Consider the following 23,917-nt stretch of genomic DNA (forward strand, 5'->3'; position numbering starts at 1 on the left):
GGAATGCTCCATCCGGTGTAGCTGAAACTGCAGTCGCGGGCAATCAGCGGTATCGAGCGAAGAGTCTCAGTGAAAGGTCGGGTGGCACCGGCTCTTGCACGAATACGGATTGCCTACGATGCTCGATATGACAAGGCGAGTAATTGGCGCCTTTTAATAATCAATGGCCACCTTGTTCCCGCGGCGATCGGTTCTTTGAACCATAACGAGCTTGCTCACCTACAGGAGCTTGACGAGGATTGCCACCTCAACATGAAATTGTGGTTACAACAACAAGGGGTGATCGGTGGAGACCGCCCAGCACGAGATTTAGCATTAAATTGCAGAATCTTTCGATGCCAAGACGTACACTCTGCCTGTATGCGTTAAAGTGGCGTTTTTATAATTAAGCAAGTGCTATGTTGACCGGTTTCTTAAAGACTGTGTAGGCGACATGCTGAGTAATAGTTGGATAAATTTACGGTCCTATGATTTACGGTCCCATAAGCATAAGGGACAAAGTGGCACAGTGTGCATTTTATCGCCACTCCTATGGGGTGACTACCATAGAGGCAATTCCATGGCAGCAGGGTGTACGTACCGAATTGAACCAATAGATTCCTTAATCGGCAAGGGCTGCCGCCTCATCCGGCATATAAAGAGGATCGAGACAACAAATACCGGGTGAATGTAGTCATTTTAGAATGGCCGCCGCCCATTGCATCTGGCAAACCAGAGTAGTTCTCACTCAATTGCTTTTCGGCAGATGCAGCCGTCTCAACTGCTACAGAGGTAGGGTTTATGCCCGCCCGTGTGCCCTGATTGTGACCTGGGAAAAAACGCGTCACCTGTTAAATTGCCCAGCTAAACCTACTTGACTCATACCTACGCACCCCATCTTAGTCGTAGAGTTCCTGGATGTGGATATTCAGCAGAATCAAGTAAACGGAAAACTAAACACGGCTGTTGTTGTTGTAGCCACATTTGTGGAGGTGGCGATCATGGTCATGCTCGTTCCGATCTTTATGACAGAATGCCAAGGGAACATGATGGCCAATGGTTATTTAAAGGTGCCAATAACTCGCCTTGTCGTATCGAGCATCATAGACAATCAGCATTTAAGCAAAAGCCGCTGCCACCCGGTACCTTATTGAGACTCTCCACTCGATACCGCTGATTGTCCGCGACTGCAGTTCCAGCTACCCCGTATTGAGCATTCCACATTCCGCAACCCGTGATAACGAAGACCACCACACAGATTAGAGCTCAAAGTTCCAGCCTGTGTGATGATCCCTTTTCAAGGGGTAGGAGTTCGAATTAGTTATGCAGAAATGCTGAAAGGGTCTTGTAGATGGCATACGATTAGGCTAGACCTAGGGGTCTGAATGTAAACCCCGAGAAAACTGGGATCTGCTTGTTTACGAGGAAATCGAAGATGGACCACATTTTTTCAACAGAACGATTTCGGTATCCGACAAGGCCAAATACTTGACAGTGATCTTGTAAGAGAAATCAGCAGTAATCTTTTGGTGTGAGGGTTTCAAAGGTCGCACATTGGTGGGTGGTATTTATCTCGAAGAAATTGCGAAAGTACCTGTATGAAATGCATAAACCACCATACGAAATTGGTTTATCCAATTAATTTATTTTTATTGAAACTGCTTCAATCATGAAAATGATAATATCAATCACCGTTTTAAAAAATGTTTCAATTACAAAAATCGCATATTGAACTAAAAAAAATATTGAAATTTTCATTGAATTTTTTAATTGGATTAATTAAAAAAATGATATAATTAATGAAAAATTATTGAAATTTTTTGAAAATTCCAATTAATTTCTATATTTGATACATAGCTGTGTACCTGGATCATGAGCTCGTCCGTGGTGCGTCCGTGGCCAACCGTATAAAAAACCCTCTTTGCCTATGCAGAACTCCATCGGGTTAATGCAGCACGTGGAACCGGCTGCCGTGGTATTGCCACACATTTGTCGAAATGTGGGACGTATGGGTTTTAAAATCTCCTTCCCTTTAATTTGTAGGGGAAACATTTATTTAATATTCGATAACAAAAATGATTGAATCAATTAAATTTTTAATTAAAATTTACACAATTGTCAATCACGATTGTAATACAAAAAATTTTCAGATTCAATTAAAAAATTAATTGATTCAAATGGCAAAAAATTTCAATCATGACTGTAATAATAGTTGTTATTCAATTAAAAATGATTGAATCAATTTTTTTAATTGAAAACGATTTTTTCTATGTATGCTTGGCGGTCCAAATGGCAAAAATAAGGTACAAACTTCCCTAAAATGAGCCTTTTTAGTAAATTGGCTGTTTCTCACACATTTAGAGATGTAGAAACCATGACAGTAGACGTATGGGGCTACCTAAAAGTGCTAAGAGAGAAAATTTGTAACACGTTCTCAAATAGTCCCACAATTTCAAAAATACTGACTATACCTTCTAAAGTATTAAAAAAAAAAAGTCCAATAACTCTTTAACCGGTAGAGATATTCCAAAACTCTTAACATGCTAGGGTCCTCAAATTTCGCATTCTTATTGAACAAGATCTCAACATTGACTGTATTAAGTTTCGTGTACATATCTCTATTCGTTTAAAAGTTCTAGAATTATTTCAAAGATTTTTCGATTTGACAACACTGTGCGTCGTTCTATTCAAATTACGAAATCCACGTTGATGTTCACCACATGGAAATGCTCCAATAAAGGGTTCGGGAGGAGCAATACCTGAAGTGTCTTGTCTGCTGGTGAGAAAAGGAAAGTCGGTCTATACGATTCTCTAAGTCGAAGTCAGTCTGTACGATTCTCTATTGGTTGAGTCATTTGCAGGCTATAGGGAACTATGAAATGCTCAGAGGTAGGAGCATTTCATAGGGATATAGGGAACTATGAAATGCTCAGAGGTAGGATGAGGATCTTGGTCATGCACTCACCACACCAGTGTAGAGATTCTTAAGGAGTCCCACGCCTTGGGGCTACGAATGACTATTTATAACTCCGTACACCTATATTGTCGAGGCGTTTTCAACGGTTCTGAGACCACAGGTGCGAAAAATACAATACAAAAAACAAATTTTGCCCATGAATATTCCACTAAGGAACAGGGACAAACTTCTCACATATCAATGAGTGCAGTCCGATTCAAGTTTAAGCTCAATGATAAGCGGCCTCCTTTTTATAGCCGAGTCCGAACGGTGTGCGGCAGTGCGACACCTCTTTGGAGAGAAGTTTTACATGGCATAGTACCTCACAAATGTTGCCAGCATTAGGAGGGGAAAAACCACCGCTGAAAATTTTTGATGGTCTCGCCAGGATTCGAACCCAGGCGTTCAGCGTCATAGGCGGACATGCTAACCTCTGCGCTACGGTGGTGCGAAAAATGGCTCTCCTATAAATGTATCACACTTAGGATACTAAAAAAAATTGAAAGTTGAAGTAACAGACGCATCTTTTCGGATTGTCAAATGTGACTTTGGGTCTTTTAATCCTTTCTTCCGGGTTCGATAGCAATTTGAGAGTAGACCATAGCTCTGCCTTAAATGCTCTAGCCAAAAATTCCGCTTGTGTTTGTTGACCCACTTATAGATTTCCAAGACTACGTTTTCGATTCTAGGGTCAGTATGATTGGAGTGAGGAAGTCCATTACGCTGCAATTACCACTGCCTCAAACCCATGGCAGCCGGTTGTACGTACCGGATTGACCCGATGGAGTTCTTCATTGGCAAGGGCTGCCGCCTCAGTGTATAACACACTGCTACAACAACCACTGCCTGAAAGTCTTTTCAACAAGATGTACAGGCGGTACCTCACCCAAGCGGTGATCGTGTATTCTCTGAAGGCATCCCAATTGCATTTCTTCTGATTGAGAAACATTCGGCCTCCAGAGATTATGAAGTCGAGCGTTCGGGCAATGCAGAGAATTGTGGGGAGGTTATCTGATGCCATTAAAATAATGAGTTGCCAGGAAACGTCATTTACCGGGCCAATTGATGCAATAGAGATGCCTGGCGAACTGCTGCAAACACCCATAATTGGTATGTATAGGGGCAATCTCAGTGGAGCCAACAACCTTCTCTGCGAAAACCATGATCCTCGGATCATTAACCAGGCGAGATGTTATCGCTGGACAAACACATTTAAATCTCCTAATACTTTTCCAATTATAATTATAGCCAGACAGGCGACTATACCTCCAATGACCTTGTGACCCGACTTTTATGTCTATTTTGTTGTTTTTGTTATAGCCACATTCGCCTAGCTCCTATAGGTCAGAAAGCTCTTTCCTACTACTCCGTATGGGGACGCGCCCATTAGCTCCCTGCTAAGCCTCTCGTGATAATGACGAACACCTCACAAATCTATGATTAAAGCTCCGGCCTGTGCTATGCCCATAGTTATCCAGAGCCGAGCCATAATTTGATGTCAAGTTTTGCTTTACACCTAAAAAGGTTGCTTTGAGCTCATCATAGCCATGATCAGGCTTATTGACCTATTAGAGCGGGCATACTAGCACTAAGGTACCATATTTGGCAGTCAAAAAAAAAAAGATTTTGTTGAATTTTATTTTGGCGAAAATTAAGAGGGACTTATTGGGTTGCCCAAAAAATAATTGCGGATTTTTTAAAAGAAAGTAAATGCATTTTTAATAAAACTTAGAACGAACTTTAATCAAATAAATAATTGCCATTTTGTTCGATAACCTTTTACCATTTTCCTGGCAAATTTAGTATTCCACGCTCATAGAACTTCTGGCCTTTATCTGCAAAAAACTGAACCAAGTGCGATTTTATAGCCTCATCATTGCCGAAAGTTTTACCATTTAAGGAGTTCTGCAAAGATGGAAATAAATGGTAGTCTGATGGTGCAAGGTCAGGGCTATATGGTGAATGCATCAAAAGTTCCCAGCCAAACTCACTCAGTTTTTTGAGAGTGACCAGTGAAGATGTGTGCGGTCTAGCGTTGTCCTGGTGGAATATGACACCTTTACGATTGACCAATTCTGGTCGCTTCTCCTTGATGACTGTATTCAATTTGTCCAATTGTTGACAGTAAACATCCGAATTAATCGTTTGGTTCCTTGGAACCATTTAAGGTGCATATCACAAGCGTTGATTTGGTTTGTTAAATGAATTTCTTTCAATACATGCGGTACCCAAATATCAAGCTTTTTCACCAGTCCAAGACTTTTTATGTGATAATGAGCGGTTGATTTTGATATATTTAACTTCTCTCCTATCTCACGCTCAGTTACATGACGATCCAATTCGATTAATGCTTTGATTTGGTCATCATCAACTTCATTTGGCCGACCTGAACGTGGCTCATCTTTAAGTGAAAAATCTCCAGAACGGAATTTGCGAAACCAATTTTGACACTGTCTTCCTTTTAAGGCTTTATCACCATACACATCTCGTAACTTTTTAGCAACCTGCTCCGCGTTTTTTCCTTTACGGAAATAATAAAGAAAAATATGACGAAAATGCTCCTTTGTGGGCTCCATATTAAAATTGACGCCAAACAAACAAATTTAAACAAAATTTCGCGCACTTTTTTTCTAAAGCAAGCTAAGAGTAACAGCTGATAACTGACAGAAGAAAGAAAGCAATTACAAAGTCACAAGCCGTTGAAAGAATTTTTCAACGCCGATATGAAAAATTCGCAATTACTTTTTGGGCAACCCAATATTTTTGGAAATCATTTTTTTTTCGAAATATAATTTTGTTGTTGTTGTTGTTGTAGCAGTGTATTGTACACTGAGACGGCAGCCCTTGCCGATGAAGGACTTCATCGGGTCAATCCGGTACGTACAACCGGCTGCCTTGGGATTGAATATATAAATAAATAATAATAAATATAATATAATATAATAAATATAATATAATATAATATATATAAGAATAAAATATAATTTTGTAAGAAGATTTTGTTAAAAATTTCATCAAGACTTGATTTTATTTTTATACCCTCTACCATAGGATGCGCGCATACTAATTTCATCATTCTGTTTGTAACACATCGAAATATGCGTCTAAGACCGCATAAATTATATACATCTTGACATTTCAAGTCGACCTAGCCAAGTCCGACCGTCCGTCTGCTAACTTTCGAAGGAGTAAAGCTAGACGCTTGAAATGTTGCAAAAATACTTCTTATTAGTGTAGGTCGGTTGGGATCGTAAATGGGCCAAATTGGTCCATGTTTTGATATACCTGCCATACAAACCGATCTTGGGTCTTGACTTCTTCAGCTTTTAGAGTGTGCAATTCTTATCCGATTTGACTGTAATTTTGCACGTGGTGTTTTGTTATAGTTTTCAACAACTGTGCTAAGTATGGTTCAAATCGGTTTATAACCTGGTATAGCTGCCATGTAAACCAATCTTGGATCTTGACTTCTTGAGCCTCTAGAGGATGCAATTCTCATCCGATATGGCTGAAATTTTGCATAATGTGTTTTGTTATGACTCCCAACAACTGTGGTAAGTATGGCTCAAATCGGTGCATAACCTGATATAGCTGCCATATAAACCGATCAAGGATCTTGACTTCTTGAGCCTCTAGAGGGCGCAATTCTCATCCGATTTGGCAGAAATTTTGTACAACTGCTTTTCCCATGACCTTCAACATACGTGTCCAATATGATCTGAATCGATCTATAGCTTGTTTTACTTTCATTGTATAATGTAACTTGTAATACAATGGACTACTATATTTTATACAATTTTGGATTCAATGCGCATTTTTTACTTTTTTTCTAATTCCTGAGTTCCTCTGCTAACTGATTTTAAACTAATTTGTTTTCGTTGATTCTCAATTTTAGATCGCAATGATCCGGGGCGTTTCTTTGGCGATGGTGTGCAATTCAAGGCGAAACTTATTGGCATACTGGAGGTGGGCGAAGCACGTGGCGATCGTATGTGTCAAGAGGCCTTACAAGACTTAAAAATGGCTATTCGGGCCGCCGGCGAGCATAAGCAACGCATCACAATTCATGTAACCATAGATGGCCTGCGTTTGCGTGATGAAAAAACTGGAGATTCATTGTATCATCATCCTGTTCACAAGATCTCGTTTATTGCCCAAGATATGACCGATTCGCGGGCGTTTGGTTACATATTTGGATCTCCCGATAGTGGCCACAGATTTTTCGGTATTAAAACCGATAAGGCAGCTTCACAGGTGGTGCTGGCCATGCGTGATCTATTTCAAGTTGTTTTCGAACTGAAGAAAAAGGAAATCGAATTGGCCCGTCAGCAGATACAATCCAAGTCGATACATCATCATGATCAGCATCAGCTGGCATCGTTGTCATCGCTGAAGAGCGCAGCAACCATTGCCGGACAGAATGATTTGTCTGGTCTAGGTGGGGGATCTAGTAATTCGGCGGCCACTCTTAGCATGCTAAATAATATGGCTAGTAGTTCAACAAATACTCCTTCCAATAATCGCCTAGGTGTAAATTTGGATTCCAAAGGAATTTCCAAAGAGGTGATTAAAAATTTAGTTGACAACAACCCATGTTGATTATAATCAGCACTTATTTCGTTTTTTTTAATTTTTAGATTTCTCCAGAATCGGTTGCCGATTTGGTTGATTTAGAACAAGAGCTTAGTTCGCTACAAAGGGGTATTAATCAAATGGAACGCATAACCCCCAATGATGGTGCAGCATCAAAGTCTTCTATAGGTGGCAATGATGATCCTTTTGGGGATTCATTTACAAATTTTCCGGTAAAATTTATCATGACATTGAAGAAAAAAATCTTTAACTTTGCTAACTCCATATCATACAGACCTTACCACCGCCTGAACCAGGACGCTCGCGCAGTAAAACATCGACCAAAAGCATTGATTTATCTACAACCGCCAATGCCGCTACCTCGTCGTCGTTACTGTCACCCTCGGCAACACAGACACGGCAATCGCCAGATTCTTCGACGGGCATTTGTTCCATGGTACCTCCTCTACAACCAATGGATGACGATGATAATTGGCTGCGTGAATTGGATGCCCACAATGATGTTTTTGATACCTCGAAAACTATGATGCCAGGTCTAATGGGCATGCCGCCATTGGCATCATCTTTGTCCAGTAGTGTTCCTCTCACTGGCACAAGGGCGCCACTGGCCACCAGAGAATCTACTGCAACTCCTCCCAATCACATATATGAGACCGTATCGTGTTCCGCTCCATCAGCTATGCCCGATATGAATGAATTGGGAAATGTCGCCAATAGTACCACAACAAATGCCGCCGATGCAAATAGCATTGCCAATAGTCCTAGCCTAACTGATATTTTCCAAACTGCTGCGGCAACGGCAACAGGAGAAACATCGTCCAAAGTAGAAATCAAATCCGGTGAGTTTGTAAAGGAAATTGATTTGCTTTTTCTCCTCATTTAGTCTTGCACATATAAACTATTTATTATGTTCTTATTGTACATTTTGTGTTCCACATCACTAACGTTTACGTATCCTTGTTCCTTGTTTTTGTTTTATTTGGTTATGAATCATTTTTATTTTAATTTTAATCACGACTTCATTAAACATCAAACACACACTTGTCGCCAGGGGATTGTAGTATTAGATGATGATTTAATGGTTATGTGCTCTTAGTTGGTATGGAATAAGTGACCTATCATATTAAAGGACATATTTTTAAAAGTTTGGAACGTGTGAGAATTGAAGAATATGAAAGAATTTTAACTTTTAAAAGATAATTTTAGGAAAATATGGCAAGCGGCAACGTCTTGCTTGGTCAAACTTACTTACAAACTCAGTAGGTGGCCACATACAGTTTGATTTTCCAGCCGAACTTATAAAGGTTTGCAAGTATCTCGAATTTTTTGTGCTTCTCCAATTTCCAGTGCCGAGATATATTTTTCAGCTTGGTATTTCCATCGGGGTTTTGGTTGTTGTTGTTGTTGTAGTAGTTGTTGTCGACAATCCTCGCCAAGCTCGTTCCGTTCCAGGGGATCAATCGCCGCGGGAACATGGTGGCCATTGATTATTTAAAGGTTGTAACAGTGTGTTGTACACTGTGGCGGCAGCCCGTGCCGATTATGGATTCCATCGAGTGGGTCTGGCTGGGCAGTTAAACAGGTGACGGGTATCATGCGGTCCCTGGTTACAATCGGAACATATATCTCGCACGTCGTCATCAATCCTTGCTCTGTGGGAGTTGAGGCGGCTGCATCTGCCGGAACGTAACTGAGCCAGAACTACTCTGGTTTGTCGGGTGAGGTCAATTTCTTCAGGTGCAATGGGAGGCGGTCGTTCTCCAAGGACTTCATTCACCCGGTAGCCATTTACCGCATCTGCTATCGTGTCTGCATGAATGTTGTCTAGACCTCTTTGATATGCCGCTTGATCTAGAGGTTCTCTTGTAGCGCTGAACCTCACGCTCTCGATCATGTAGATCTACCTTAAGGCTTCTGGGCGGTGGATATCTATCCACAAGATGATGATTTGGATAGGCTCTGCGATAACAGTCCAAAAGGTATTGCTTGGACAGCATGTAGTTATGTCTTCGCACTGGTAGGACCTTTGTCTCCAGATGGAAGTGGTTCACATGAGAAATAAGGAGACAGCCCCTCGCAGTTCGGAGGGCGGTATTCTGACAAATCTGAATATTATTCCACTGCGTGTCGCAGAGTTGACGGGACCACACTGGCGCTGAATAACTTACCACAGACCGGCCAATAAGGACCTTGTTTCTGCTTTTGACTTTATTGCAAATTTCTATGGCATGTGAGGAGAATGTGTAAGAGCTGTCAAATGTGACGCCAAGTACTTTGGGATACTTGATGATCCGAATAATTTCTCCATCGACCATCACAGTCATCTCGGCATTCACCTCACACGTATTTGTAGTGAACAATGTGGCTGAAGATTTGGTGGCAGATATCTTCAGATTTCTTGCATCGAAATGTGAGGCAAGTTCGTTGAGGTAGACGTTCAACCTAACGCAGATGTCAACAATGCGTGGGGGCCTGATGCCATGATCGTACAATCCTCCGCATATGATACGATCTCTATGCCGTTTAGAGGGAATAGAATGGAGGATAGGTAGAGGTTAAACAGTGTCGAAGATATCACCCTATCTTGGGGAACTTCCTGTTTCACTCTACGGTGCTTCGACTTCTTATCCCTAAATTCCACAAATAACTGGCGACCACACAAATAATTCTCGACCCAGTTTTTCAAGCCTGGCTGGAGGGACGTGTTGGCGATGTCCTCAAATAGTTTGGTATGGCTTTGGTATGGTGTCGAATGCCTTCGATAGGTCCAGTGCCACGAGGAACGTCCCTATAACATGGCCTGGGCCAATTGAAGCCACGGCAAATGTGTGCGGTGATGGCATGCAAAGCAGTTGTTGTGCTATGCTGTCTTCGAAATCTATGCTGATGCTCGGCGAATGGAAATTATCCTACAAGGCTGGGGAGGAGTAATGCCTCAAGCGTCTTTGCTACTGGTGAGAGAAGGGAGATCGGTCTACACGACTCCTCCAAACTCGGGTTCTTTCCAGGCTTCTGTAGCGGGATCACTCTGCCCATTTTCCAGACATCGGGAACTATAAGAGTGTTCAAAGATAGGTTGAGGACAGTAGTAAGGAACTCAACTGCAGGTAGTATTGGGTTGCCCAAAAAGTAATTGCGGATTTTTCATATAGTCGGCGTTGACAAATTTTTTCACAGCTTGTGACTCTGTAATTGCATTCTTTCTTCTGTCAGTTATCAGCTGTTACTTTTAGCTTGCTTTCGAAAAAAAGTGTAAAAAAGTATATTTGATTAAAGTTCATTCTAAGTTTTATTAAAAATGCATTTACTTTCTTTTAAAAAATCCGCAATTACTTTTTCAATACTTCATTGTCTAAATCCGGTACGTACAACCGGCTGCCATGGGATTGGACTTAACAGTAGTTGACTAATACGGTGCCTAAGTTACCTTGTTCCAAGTGTTCCAGCCACAAATTCCGCTTATGTTCGTTGACTAACCTATTTATTTTGAGATTAAGCTCACTGGAAATCACTTTGTGATTGGATTTAGCTAGGTCTGTCTGTCTGTCCGTGTGTCTGTCTGTCTGTCCGTGCGTCTGTCTGTCCGTCTGCCCTTGTAAAATTGTGTATTTTACAATCTACTCTAGTCGGGATGGTTGTAAAGCACCATGATCCATTTGACATCGCCCGCTGATGATATTTCTTGGTCGAAATTGAAATCGCGATACGGGATACGATACAGTCAAATGCTTCTAGCAACAACACACTTTTGCTGACTTTGAAATGTTTTTTGCTATACTATTCTTTGAATAGAAAGCATTAAACAATGGTCTAAAGCCGGACAATATCCTGCAATGAAATCTTAATTACTGGGTAATTTCGTAGCAATCGGTCCAGATTTAGATATAGCAGCCACATATGTATATTGCCCGATTTTCACTTCTAGAGCCACTGCAAGCGCATTTATTGACCAATCATGCCAAAATTTTGCACAACGCTTTCCTCGACGACTGCCACATTATGTAAGAAGTTTGGTCGAAATCGGTTCAGAATGAGATATAGCTCAATCATTATTTTAATTGGACCGAATAATGTATGCATTATGAATTGGTCGTAGCACATTTCGAAAAATCTATGGCAGCCGGTTCTACGTACCGTATTAGCCCGATAGAATCCTTCATCTGACAAACGCTGCCGCCTCAGAGTAGGGCACCCCTACTACCCGACACCCGACATTTTTGGAAAACCTTCGTGAAGGAATTTTTGCTTATAGGTGTACCCACGGACCTTTACCCAAACAATTTTTTTAAATTTTCAATTAATTTTTTTAATTATTCAAATTAAAAAAATAATTGAGTTTTTCGATCCTTTTTTAATTAGACCAATTAAAAAATTAATTGAAAATTTCAATAATTTTTTTTTTAATTGGTTCAATTAAAAAATTAATTGAAAATATTCAAACATTTTAATAATTTTTTATTGAATATGCAATTTTTATACCTACCACTAGACATTCCGTTGGTTTGGGACCACATAAAGTATATATATATTTTAGTCGTCTCGTCCGTCCCTCTGTCGAACTCACGATAGCGGTCGAACGAGTAAAGCTAGCTGCTTAAAATTTTGCTCAAATACTTAATACCAATGTAGGTCATTGAGGATTGCTAATGGGTCATATCGGTTCAGATTTGGATATAGCTCCCATATAAACCGATCTTCCGATTTGACTTCTTGAGCCCTTGTAAGCCGCAATTTTTGTCCGATTTGGCTGAAATTTAGCATGTAATGTTCTGTTATGACTTCCAACATTTGTGTCAAGTACGATCCAAATCGGTCTTTAACCTGGTATAGCTCCCATATGAACCAAACTCCCGTTTTTGGCCTAAATTTTGCACAGTGTGTTCTCTTATGATCTTCAACAATTGTGTTAAGTTCGATCCAAATCGGTTTATAACCTGGCATAGCTTCCATATAAACTGAGCTCCCGATTTGCCTTCTTGAGCCCTTACAAGACTCAATTTTCATCCCATTTGGCTTAAATTTTGCACATAGTGTTCTCTTATGACTTCTAACAACTGTACCAATGTATGTTCAAATCGGTCCATAACCTGATATAGCTCTCACATAAACCGATCTCCCGATTTGACTTGTTCAGTCCAAACAACTTTTGTCCGATTTGCCTGAAATTTTGGACGTAGTGTTCCGTTATAACTTCTTACAACTGTGCCAAGTATGGTGCGAATCGGTCCATAACCTGATATAGCTCTCACATAAACCAATCTCCCGATTTGACTTCTTTAGTCCAAACAACGATTTGACTGATATTTTACATGCGGTGCTCTGACTTCCAACTATTGTGCCAAATACGGTCTAAATCAGTCTATAACCTGATATAGCTTCCATGTAAACCGGTCTCTCTATCATCATTGTTCGGTTCCTAGAAGCTTTTATTTTGCTGGTTTGACAAAAGTTTGGTATGTACAATAAAATTATGCCCTTCATCTAAATTTAGTTTGCATAAATTTTTATCAGAATCCATGGTGGTGGGTTCGCAAGACTCAGCCCGGCAGACTTTTACTTGTTGTAATTAAAGATGTTTTTAGTCATTTTTTAAAAACGATGGTTGCTATTATCATTTTCGTGATAAAAACAGTTTCAATTTAAAAATTATTTGTCGTGATTATCAATTAATTTCGTGATTGAAACTGATTTTTATTTTTTCTGTGTAGAGAAGTTTTAACACGGCAGGATACCTCACAAAGGTAGCCATTTTTGTCCCATAAAATAAAAAAAAAATGTTTAACAATTTTTCATTTTCATTTATAATCTACTCTAGCACATTAGTAATCAACTTTGATTTGATACCCAAATAGCTAAGCTAGGGGGTTCAAAAGCCCCGGGTCTAATTTTCAGACATTTTTGTAATTTACTAGTTATATTCCTGGAGATCGTATTTCTGAACAGAACAACCGCCCTCGACTGTCGCAGATCTCCCAACGAGATGGGTGAACAGTTCAATATTCACCTGTTTTGGGTGCCGGGCCACAGAGATATCCCAGGGAATTGTAAAGCGGACGAGCTTGCGAGACTAGGAACTACCCTACACAATTCAGGGACACTGGACCCTGTGGGTATGCCTCTAGCGACATGTAAGCTAACTTTTCAGGACCAGGCCCGAAGGACAACGAATGATAGATGGTCACAAAAAGGGGGCTGAGAGCACTCCAAAATTATGTGGCCTAATCCAGACTTGAAGAGGTCTACTGCTTTGCTGTCATTGGCTAGAACAGACGTGTCAGTCATTATGTCCGTCATGACAGGGCACTCTCTAATCGGAAAACATGCTGGCAGCCTGAAGGTTGCCAGCAATGACTTTTTAGAAGCTGTGAGGACATCGAAGAAGAAGAGACTATAGAACACCTTCTGCGTGTGTCAGAAGGAGTTCCACTTTAGGTTCTCTTTTCCTTGAGAACTTGTCTGATTTAGCGGATCTGAACATTCGCAAGTTGTTGGGCTTTTTAAAGCGATCTGAATCTGGTTCAACAGTAGGAATTAGAAGCCATTTTCCTTCTCCTGCTCCTGTGGCATCACAATGGACGAAAACGTCTAAGTGAGTCTGATGGCAGACTGCCACTTTAACCTAACCTAACGTTTCGTTTCATATGCATATGGACTAGGTTGGAGCAGGGGCGGTTTTCGGCCCCACACTGGCTGTCTATGGACCTTCACCCCAAAAACTGATTTCAGATTCTTGTTTCTGGAGTGAACTCACCTTTATAGGTGGGTGCCCCCTATAAAGTGAATTTTTGCTCGGATTCAGGCATAATTTTATAGGAAATCATATTGGACGACATCATGTCATCCAACAAGATGCAGTTTAGTTTTATTTAGGAAGCAGTTGCATTCATTAAATGCCATCTGATTTTATTTCTTACACCATATAAGTTGAAGCATAACAATTTTTCTGTTTTTTTTTATTCATAACAAATTAAAGATGTGTCGGTTAAACTGATGAAGGTGCGAACCATTTTCGCTGCATGAATGCCATTTTTTTTATTTTCAATTCCGTATACGTTCTCACGTCTGTACTTAGATAAACGTGTTCGATTAATTCCTGTTGTTTTAACTACATTTTGGAAATATTGCTGTTGTTGTTGTTGGCGTAAACGTTTGTTGTGGTGCCCATAATCGGGGTTTAAATACGTTTCTATTGCATTTTAAATAAAGCTTGCAGTTTCCATAATTACAAAATGCTGGTGGAAATATTTTAAAACGTCCTGGAACATTTCGATAATTTGTTTGAGAATGAAGCATTTTGCCTTTGCAATTGAATAATGTTTGTGTGTTTTGTTAACAAAATCGGACGATATACATACATAAATCTGTATATGGGGGTTTTAAGCTTAAAAATATTCTGTTGATTCAAAAAAATAGAAAAATAGGAAAAAAAACAAATATTAATTACTACAATCCTCATAGACACAATAACTAAACGCGCCTCTCATGAGGTGCATTTACCACCCCACTCATGCATCTAAAACCACCCCCCCCCCATTATAACCACCCAATCAACCAACATTAAAGCACTCGCACATTGTTGTTTCACCTTAATCGAGACCTGTATATAGAGTTGTATATATATATGCGAAAGAAAATAACACTGGCCTGCATTGGAATTAAACTCGAAAGTGGAGAAAACAAAAAAAAAAAAAAACATTTTATATTTAGAACAAAACAAATTATAGTCCGATTCGGACCATAAATGAATGCTGAACATTGTGGAGGTCATTGTGTAATATTTCAGTTCATTTGGATAAGAACTGCGCCTTATAGGGGCTCAGGAGGCAAAATCGGGAGATAGGTTTATATGGGAGCTGTATCAAGCTATTGATCGATTCAGACCATATTAGGCACGTATGTTGAAGGTCATGAGAGAAGGCGCTGTACAAAATTTCTGCCAAATCGGATGATAATTGCGCTCTCTAGAGCCTCATGAAGTCAAGATCCCAGATCGGTTTATATGGCAGCTATATCAGGATATGTACCGATTAGCGTCATATTAAGCACAGTTATTGGAAGTCATAACAAAACACCTCATGCGAAATTTCAGCCAAATCGGATGAGAATTGCGCGCTCTATTGGCTCAAGAAGTCAAGATCCAAGATCGGTTTATATGACAGCTATACCAGATTATGAACCGATTTGAACCATACTTAACACAATTGTTGGAAGTGATACCAAAACCCTACATGCAAAATTTCAGTCCAATCGGATGAGAATTGCGCGCTCTATTGACTCAAAAAGTCAAGACCCAAGATCGGTTTATATGGCAGCTATATCAAAACATTTTTTTAAACCGATTTTAACCATACTTAGCGCAGTTGTTGGAAGTGATACCACGAACGAGAATTGCGCCCTCGAGAGGCTCAAAAAGTCAAGACCCAGGAACGCTTTATATGGCAGCTATATCGAAACATGAACCGATTTGGCCCATTCACAATCCCAACTGACCTACACTGATAAAAAGTATTTGTGCAAAATTTCAAGCGGCTGTTTCAAACAGAATGACGAAATTAGTATAGCCCCATCCTATGGTGGAGGGTATAAAAATATTTTTTTGTGACTTTTACAACACAACACAAGAAAATTAACTTTTGTCTGTTTGTTATTCACTTTTGAATAGCATTCTTCGAAGTTATATTGCTTAGGAGTGCCCACCAAACCTTAAAGACCATATTCGGATATCACATTTAAGCTCTGCTTCCATTTATCTCGAATAAACTATTTGTTTGCTGCCAGGTGGGTCGAATGGATCCACATGGATCCAAATTTTATTGTTCGATTTGATTTTGCCAATTATATGTCCTTCGGGTGGTGTTGGGCGTGGGGGACACTCCTCATTTGAATTATATTTTGTTTTGATCGCCCAAGCTGTTGTGGGAGATGCAAGCTCCTACCCAGACACTTAATTCTAAATGCTAATGACAGATTCATAATATGCTTCAAAATTGCACTAATTTGTTTACCATATACACCCGATTGGTGTACATGTCCGTCGTGGGGGTTTTGGGTTGCGCGCCATCGGTGTACATGTGAAATTGTCATCTTTATACTATGCAAATTTGGCCCATGAACATTCCACTAAGGAACAGGGGCAAACTTCTCACATATCAATGAGTGCAGTCCGATTGCAGTTTAAGCTCAATGATAAGGGGCCACCTCTTTATAGCCGAGTCCGAACGGCGTGCCGCAGTGCGACACCTCTTTGGAGAGAAGTTTTACGTGGCATAGTACCTCACAAATGTTACCAGCATTAGGAAGGGAAAACCACAGCCGAAAATTTTTTCTGATGGTCTCGCCAGGATTCGAACCCAGGCGTTCCGCGTCATATGCGGACATGCTAGCCTCTGCGCTACGGTGGCCTCTTCATACTTAACACGTAAATATCTTGGAGGTGCGAAGTCTGAATCTTTCCTTACATTTTACAGTCCGATTCGTTATCTACCTCGTCGATTGTTCTACAAGTCCGTCTGGAGGTTTTCAAAAAGGGTGAGGCCGCCCCCCAAACACTTGACCCTGAATTTGGATGACTATTTGTTTCATTGCAGTTCCTTATTGACCTGGTTGGTCTATATTAACGCTAAGAGGTTGTTTTAAATGTGGGTGGACTCCAGACACCTCACATTGGCTCCAACCGATCTACAGCTTACTCGGTTTTTTGTAGGGTTCTCTTGGTTTTGAGAAGCCTTAAAAAAACGTGACTTTGGCAAAACATGAAAGGGAATGGAGGACTTCACCCACTTTAGGGAATTCCCAGTTTCTATCTACGGTGCCTAAACACAAAAATTTGTTTCAGTTTTGCTAAATCCATGCTGTTATTCGTTGTTGTTGTTTTGTTGCAGCAGTGTGTTGTACACTGAGGCGGCAGCCCTTGCCGATGAAGGGCTTCATAGGGTCAACCCGGTACGTATAACCGGCTGCCTTGGGATAGTCATTTGCTGTTATTCGTCGTTTGTATTTATCGGGTCAATCGGGTACGTACAACCGGCTGCTTTGGGATTGTCTTTAGCTGTTATTCGTCATTTGTGATTGTCGTGAAGAGATATTGGAGATTCGTCATTCGATTCCACTAAACTCGAATTGTTGTCCAACTCCAATAAAGGGTTTTCTCTTTCCATTTTACTGGAATCAATAAGAGTGTACTATAATGAGAGTGTACAAAATTAGATTGAGGTGTCGATTGTAAAAGGTCGCGCAACTATAGTTGGGTTGCCAGGAGATAAACCACAAAATAAAAATTACTACAAATTTGGAAAATTTTATCAGTTCATTCAATGTCGGTGTTTTGAGCGTTCAACTACTTAGAAAAGTGTAAAAAAATATGAAATTAAATACATAAAGGGAAATTTTTTGGCAAACTTGGCCGTTGGCAACTCAACTGAAGTTGGGTTTGCATTTGCAAACATAAAACCAGTAAGGAAAGGCAAAAGTCGGGCGGTGCCGACTGCATAATACCCTACACCTACCCTATAAGTACAAAGTGGCAGCTATATCTAATTCTAAACCAATTTTGATGGACCTCGGCGGATGTTTTCAGAATCCGTATCAAATTTCGAGCATATATGTTTAAACTTTACTCTCTATAGATATTGTCGTAGTCGTCATTGAAAGCGTTATACAAAATTTTGGCAAGATTGCTCAATAAATGCGATTACAGTGGCTCTTGAAGTGAAAATCGGTTGATATACATATATGGTAGCTATATCTAAATCTGAACTGATTTTTATGAATTTTGCCATTAAGAGTGATAAGAAAATCCTTCGTGCCAAATTTCGAGAGAATCGGTTAACAAATGAGCACTTTATTGCAATATTTCTCAAAATCGGACGAACATATATATGTGGGAGCTATATCTAAATCTGAACCGACTTCGAGCAAACTTCCTAGATATTGTGGTGGTTCTCGAGAAAAGCGTTGTGCAAAATTTTGGCAAGATTGGTCAACTAATGTGCTTCAGTGGCTCTAGGAGTGAAAATCGGGCGATATAAATGCATGAGAGCTATATCTAAATCTGAACCGATTTCTATGAAACTCACCAGTAATATCGGGAGTTAAGAGAAAATCCTTCTTGCTAAATTTCGAAAGAATCGGTTAATAAGTGACCACATTATTGCAATATTAGTCCAAATCGGACGAACATATATATGGGAGCTATATCCGAATCTAAACCGATTTTTTTTGCAATTTCAATAGGCTTCGTCTCTAGTCCGAAAAACAGGTCTGTACCAAATTTTAAGACAATCGGATGAAAATTGAGACCTGTTCTTTTATTAACATTGGCAGACGGACAGACAGACAGCAGGCAGACGGACATAGCCAAATCGAATCAGTAAGTGATTCTGAGTTGATTGGTATAATTATCGATGGGTCTATCTCTCTTCCTTCTGGGTGTTACAAACAAATGCACTAAGTAACGGGAAGCCACCGTAGCACCGTTAGCATGTCTGCCTATGACGCTGAACGCCTGGGTTTGAATCCTGGCGAGACCATCAGAAAAAATGTTCAGCGGTGGTTTTCCCCTGGAAACATTTGTGAGGTACTATGCCATGTAAAACTTCTTTCCAAAGAGGTGTCGCACTGCGGTACGCCGTTCGGACTCGGCTATAAAATTTAGGCCCTTATCATTGAGCTTAAACATGAATCGGACTGCACTCATTGATATGTGAGAAGTTTGTCCCTGTTCCTTATTGGCATGTTCATGGGCACAATTTGCATTTGCACCAAGTTATAATACCTTGTAGTGGTGTATGGTAAAATGTCCTGGGAAAGCTACATTTTATTACATAATAAAACAGTACTTATGAAATTAGACATGGTAAAATTTTGATTTTGCATACAAATCCGGACTATTAAAGGGAAGGAGTTGGTAATAGAGCTGGACAACTACCGACATTCGCAACATTCGATATTTTAAATCAAAAATACCGTTACTATTTCCTATCACCTATATTTAAAACGAAAATAAAGAGTAAAAATCTGGAAATCGGTTTATATAGAAGCAATATCAATGAATCGACCGATTAAAGTCAAATTTAATAAAGTCAATTGGAAATCATGAGAGAAAGAAATCATTGTACGAAATTTAAGCCTAATGGGATGAAATTTGCGCCCCCTATAGGCTGAAGAAGTAAAAACGGGAGATTTCTTCATGTTGACGTATGTGTCAAAACTACATACCATATGTCTGCTGGCGGTGGGGTGTATAAAAAGGGACATGCGACACTAAGTCTATACTGTAACTCTTATGGGGTATGCTAGTTGTGTGAACTTATCAAAATGTTGTTATTGACATAAAATTTGTTTAGGCGTACATAGACCTTGTCGTTGTGTTTCCTGAGAATGTCAATGATGATTGGTCCTCCGAGACCATGGCTCATTGAAATATCAGCTAGATTGTATCTCGCCGCAGTTGCAGCGATATATGTCCAGTATGTTTACTTTGTGTAAGTGCCGTCTCCGTCCTTATGTGGCAAAAACGAAGTCTACAGACCATCATGATTATGTTGCGGGCTAAACGTCTGTTGTGGACCAAGGCTTTGTATTTACAATAGGTGATAGGTTGTAAATTCCGACATTGTTATGATTAACGGCTATGAGATCAGCGTGCGTATTGCCATTAATGTCCGATTGTCCGGGTATCCATAAAAAATGAATTGTGTATTCGCTCTCTTGAGTTTCGTCAATTCATATTTGATTCTCATAATGTGTGGGTGTGTTTTATTGTGATTGATTGGTTGTATTACCGACTTACTGTCAGATATTTGCCCACATCATTTACACCAATGAAAAGTAAAGCCCGAAAATATCGGGCTCTCCAGATGGAGTGAGGAGCTGGCTTTAATCCGGATTAGGTTCCAAATGCGCAGCTTGTTTTGGTGTTTGTTTTAGAAACGTCCGTAAAAACGCGAATAAAATCACAAAATTTGTTCGTTATAATGGCGTCGAATTTTGCATGGATTTCACTAAGGTGACGGGTTGCCTTCCTTATGTCAAGGTAAGAAACATGAATGGCCGAATAATGGATTTTTCGAGGAAATTCGTATCTATGGGATTTCCTGTGGGTCTCAAAGGAAAAGTTCAAGATTTTCTCTTCATATTTCTGGTGTAGTGTTGGTCTACCCACAAATTTATTATTTTAGCGCTGGTATTTGCTTGCTGGATGTCTTTCATTAGATATCGTACGTCGGATATAATGTTCAGCTAGATATAAAAGAAAACGGGAGATTTAATAAGGAAGCGGTATCGGTATCGTAACATTCGATATTTCTAATAATAAATATCGATAGTATCGATACTATCGTTAACTGAGAAGTAAAAATCAAGAGAACGATTTATATAGAAGCGATATCAATGCACAGAGCGAATAAAATCAAATTTAATAAAATCAGTTGGAAGTCATGAGAGAAATCATTGTACAAAATGTAAGCCCAATCAGTTGAAAATAGCGCCCTCTATAGGCGCAATGTGTCTTATAGGATACATACAGTGTCGAATTGCTTTTTTTTTCGTTAAATTTTGCAAACAAAAGAACTTTGCAGATAGTATCGATAGAGAAAATATAAATGGATATTCAGACAAAAAATAAAATATCGATAGCGCCATCGATAACTGGCCAGCTCTAGTTATGGGCCGATTCGAACGATACGAAAGTTAACAGTTTTATTAATGCGGCTAAAATGGAGTATTATTCTTCAAGATATGATTGCGCAGTGGGCTCGAAGAGTAAGTGGAAGGTGATACATGACATCGGAATGGGTAAACCCAAGTCAAACATTCGATACCATGGGGATCAAGATGAACTCAACAGGACCTTCGTAAGCATACCCGATATACAAACGGACACGCAATTTTACAGTGATAATGATGGGCCGGCTTTCGTTTTTGATTGCCATGAGGTAGTTTATGAGAGTTTTGTCCGTGTTAAGTCAAATGCAATTGGCTTGGACGAAGTTGATCCGAGATTTGTACGAATGTTACTTCCATAACCAAATTTTCCCCATAACCAAATTTTCAAAAACGTCAGATCCTGGAGATGCGTGCACAGATTTAGGCGAAATTTTGTATGCCACCTTATGGTACCCCAAATTATTAAAATAAGTTGGGCTCAAATAATCTAGGGGGACGCCCCATCGCAAAACCCACCCGAACGGACATCTGCACCGATTGGGACAATATGGGTATCAAATGAAAGGTATGTAAGAGTAGAGTACGAATTTTGTACACAAATGTCACTCTTAAGCTTCCGGAGGTCCCCCACCCCCAAAAAAGGCCCAAGAGGACACTTTCACCGCTTTGGACAATATGGATATCAAATGAAAGGTATTTGAGAGTAGAGTACGAACTTGGCATTAAAGTGTTACCCTAAGTGTCGGTGGCCCCCCACCCCTGAAAACACCACCAAACAGGACACTTTAACCGCTTTGAGTAATATAGGTATCAAATAAAAGATATTTAAAAGTATTTTGGTGCCTGAGAGCCCTCCCTCCTTCCTCCTACCGTACTTTACGTACCTGTTTAATTCAATTTTGAGCTCCAGTGAAGCATGCAAAGATTATCCCCATTCCCAAATCCAACGTTGATAATCGGCTGATATCAATTCTATGCTATATCTCTAAGGTTTTCGAGAAAATTCTTCATGGACAGATGTCGGTATATCTTCACCAAGAGTCCCTGTTGTCAGAAAGACAGTCCGGCTTTCGTTCTGATCATAGTTGCATTACTGCACTGGTTGAAGTGGCTGAATCGATCAGAAATGACATTGATGAGAACAAAATTGGCTTTCTGGCTCTTTTGGATCACTCCAAAGCTTTCGACACGGTTGATCACCTGAATTTGTGCATGAAACTACGGAATTTTTTTAACTTCACATCAACAGCAACGAGTCTGATTATGTCGTAGCTAAGGATAGACGACAGTCTGTATGTACAGACCTAATGGGGTTCCTAAGGGGTTTCCCCAAGGCTCTATTATAGGTCCACTTCTTTTTTCATTATATGCGACGAACGACTTGCCTCGTCAACTAGCACACGGTCAGATTATGATGTATGCTGATGACGTGCAGATTTTTCAAAGCGGCTTTGTGGACAATGTAGACGACTGCATAAGTAAACTTAACGCGGACCTACATCGCGTTTATGACTGGGCGACTGCAAATGGTTTGTTGTTAAATCCAAGTAAGTCTAAATGTTTGGTTGTTCACAAAAACAAGAATTTCAACATGCGACAACCGGATATTTCCGTTAATGGTCAGAGGATTGATATTGTATCTAGTGCGAAGAATTTAGGCGTGGTTTTTAACAGTTCCTTGAGCTGGTCCGATCATGCTAACATCGAGATCGATATTTATTGATAAAACTATCGATACACTCAAATTAGGCCCATTCTGAGTTGAAGTTTTTTTTTTGTATTAGAATCGTATCGCTTCTTCATTCATCACACACACACAGACACACCCTCATGCGCACATTCACAATGGACCAGTGCAGACCAGTGTTATCTTTTTTGTTTAGTTTCAAAATGTTGCCTTGTCTATGGTCGAACAATGAAAAACGCTTAATTGATGATTGTTTTGTCCTTTTTCAATCAACCAAAACCAAAAAATCTAAACACACTCACTTAAATAAACAAAAAAAAAAAAACAATGAATAACCATTACCGAAATTGTGACAATCAGATGCATTTACCGATTTGGATCCATTAGGTACTGGTCGCATACGGCCATATGTCGATAAGAAATATTTTTTCCAAGAGCTTAAAAATCCACCAAAAAAAGTTTTGAAAGATCTCACAGCTAACACTTCCGTAACATCGTCGTCCTCATCGTCATCGTTAATGATTGCGACAACAACGCCGCAAGCTGCTAATGTAACAGTAGCGGCGACAGCCCCAGCAACAGCTGCCACCAATATCGCTAAGTCACATGCATATGCCACCACAGCAACAGCAACAGCAACAACATCAGCAACAGCAACGGCCTCGGCTATCTTTTCAATGGGCGAAACACAAAAATCTTATCATAATAATTTATTGCAATCGTCAGTTACAGATGAAATATTGAACCTGCAGGATTTCGATATGAGGCCAACTACATCTCAGCTAACCTCAGCAATGTTACTAACAAGCTCGTCTACCATTAATTCCCTACTAACAACCGTAACAACAACAACCGCATCTGCATCTGCCTCAGTGACAGCCCCATCTCTTTTGACCACAGGTACAAATGCTAACGCTAACATTGTTGTTAATAGTAGTCACGCTTCACTAACAGCCACCACCCACACCACCATCAGCTATACAGAGAGCACTACTGCTACCGTAAATTTGTATCTGTCTGACAGTCGTAGTCTTAAA

At 40.0% G+C, this 23,917-nt stretch overlaps 2 protein-coding genes across 8 annotated transcripts in view; one reads left to right on the forward strand and one right to left on the reverse strand.

Annotated features, from left to right (window-relative positions):
• Window positions 1–23,917, reverse strand: part of LOC106087000 (LIM and SH3 domain protein Lasp) — a 423,009-nt gene that overhangs the window by 379,030 nt on the left and 20,062 nt on the right. The gene's annotated exons all lie outside the window — the stretch shown is intronic.
• LOC106087003 (protein disabled) overlaps window positions 1–23,917 on the forward strand; it is a 54,447-nt gene that overhangs the window by 20,643 nt on the left and 9,887 nt on the right. For 4 of the 7 annotated variants that reach the window (XR_009398578.1, XM_013251870.2, XM_013251871.2 and 1 more), the window contains 4 exons: window positions 6,831–7,498; window positions 7,573–7,740; window positions 7,803–8,367; window positions 23,241–23,780. Coding sequence is in view for 6 of the 7 variants with exons in the window: in XM_013251870.2 (XP_013107324.2) it covers window positions 6,831–7,498; window positions 7,573–7,740; window positions 7,803–8,367; window positions 23,241–23,780 (1,941 nt within the window). In the remaining variant the exon portion in view is untranslated. The remainder of the gene's footprint in view (window positions 1–6,830; window positions 7,499–7,572; window positions 7,741–7,802; window positions 8,368–23,240; window positions 23,781–23,917) is intronic. The other 3 variants (XM_013251872.2, XM_013251874.2, XM_013251875.2) reach the window with 3 other exon arrangements.

The sequence above is a fragment of the Stomoxys calcitrans genome, chromosome 1 (assembly GCF_963082655.1).
Source record: "Stomoxys calcitrans chromosome 1, idStoCalc2.1, whole genome shotgun sequence".
NCBI classification, from domain to species: Eukaryota; Metazoa; Arthropoda; class Insecta; order Diptera; family Muscidae; genus Stomoxys; species Stomoxys calcitrans.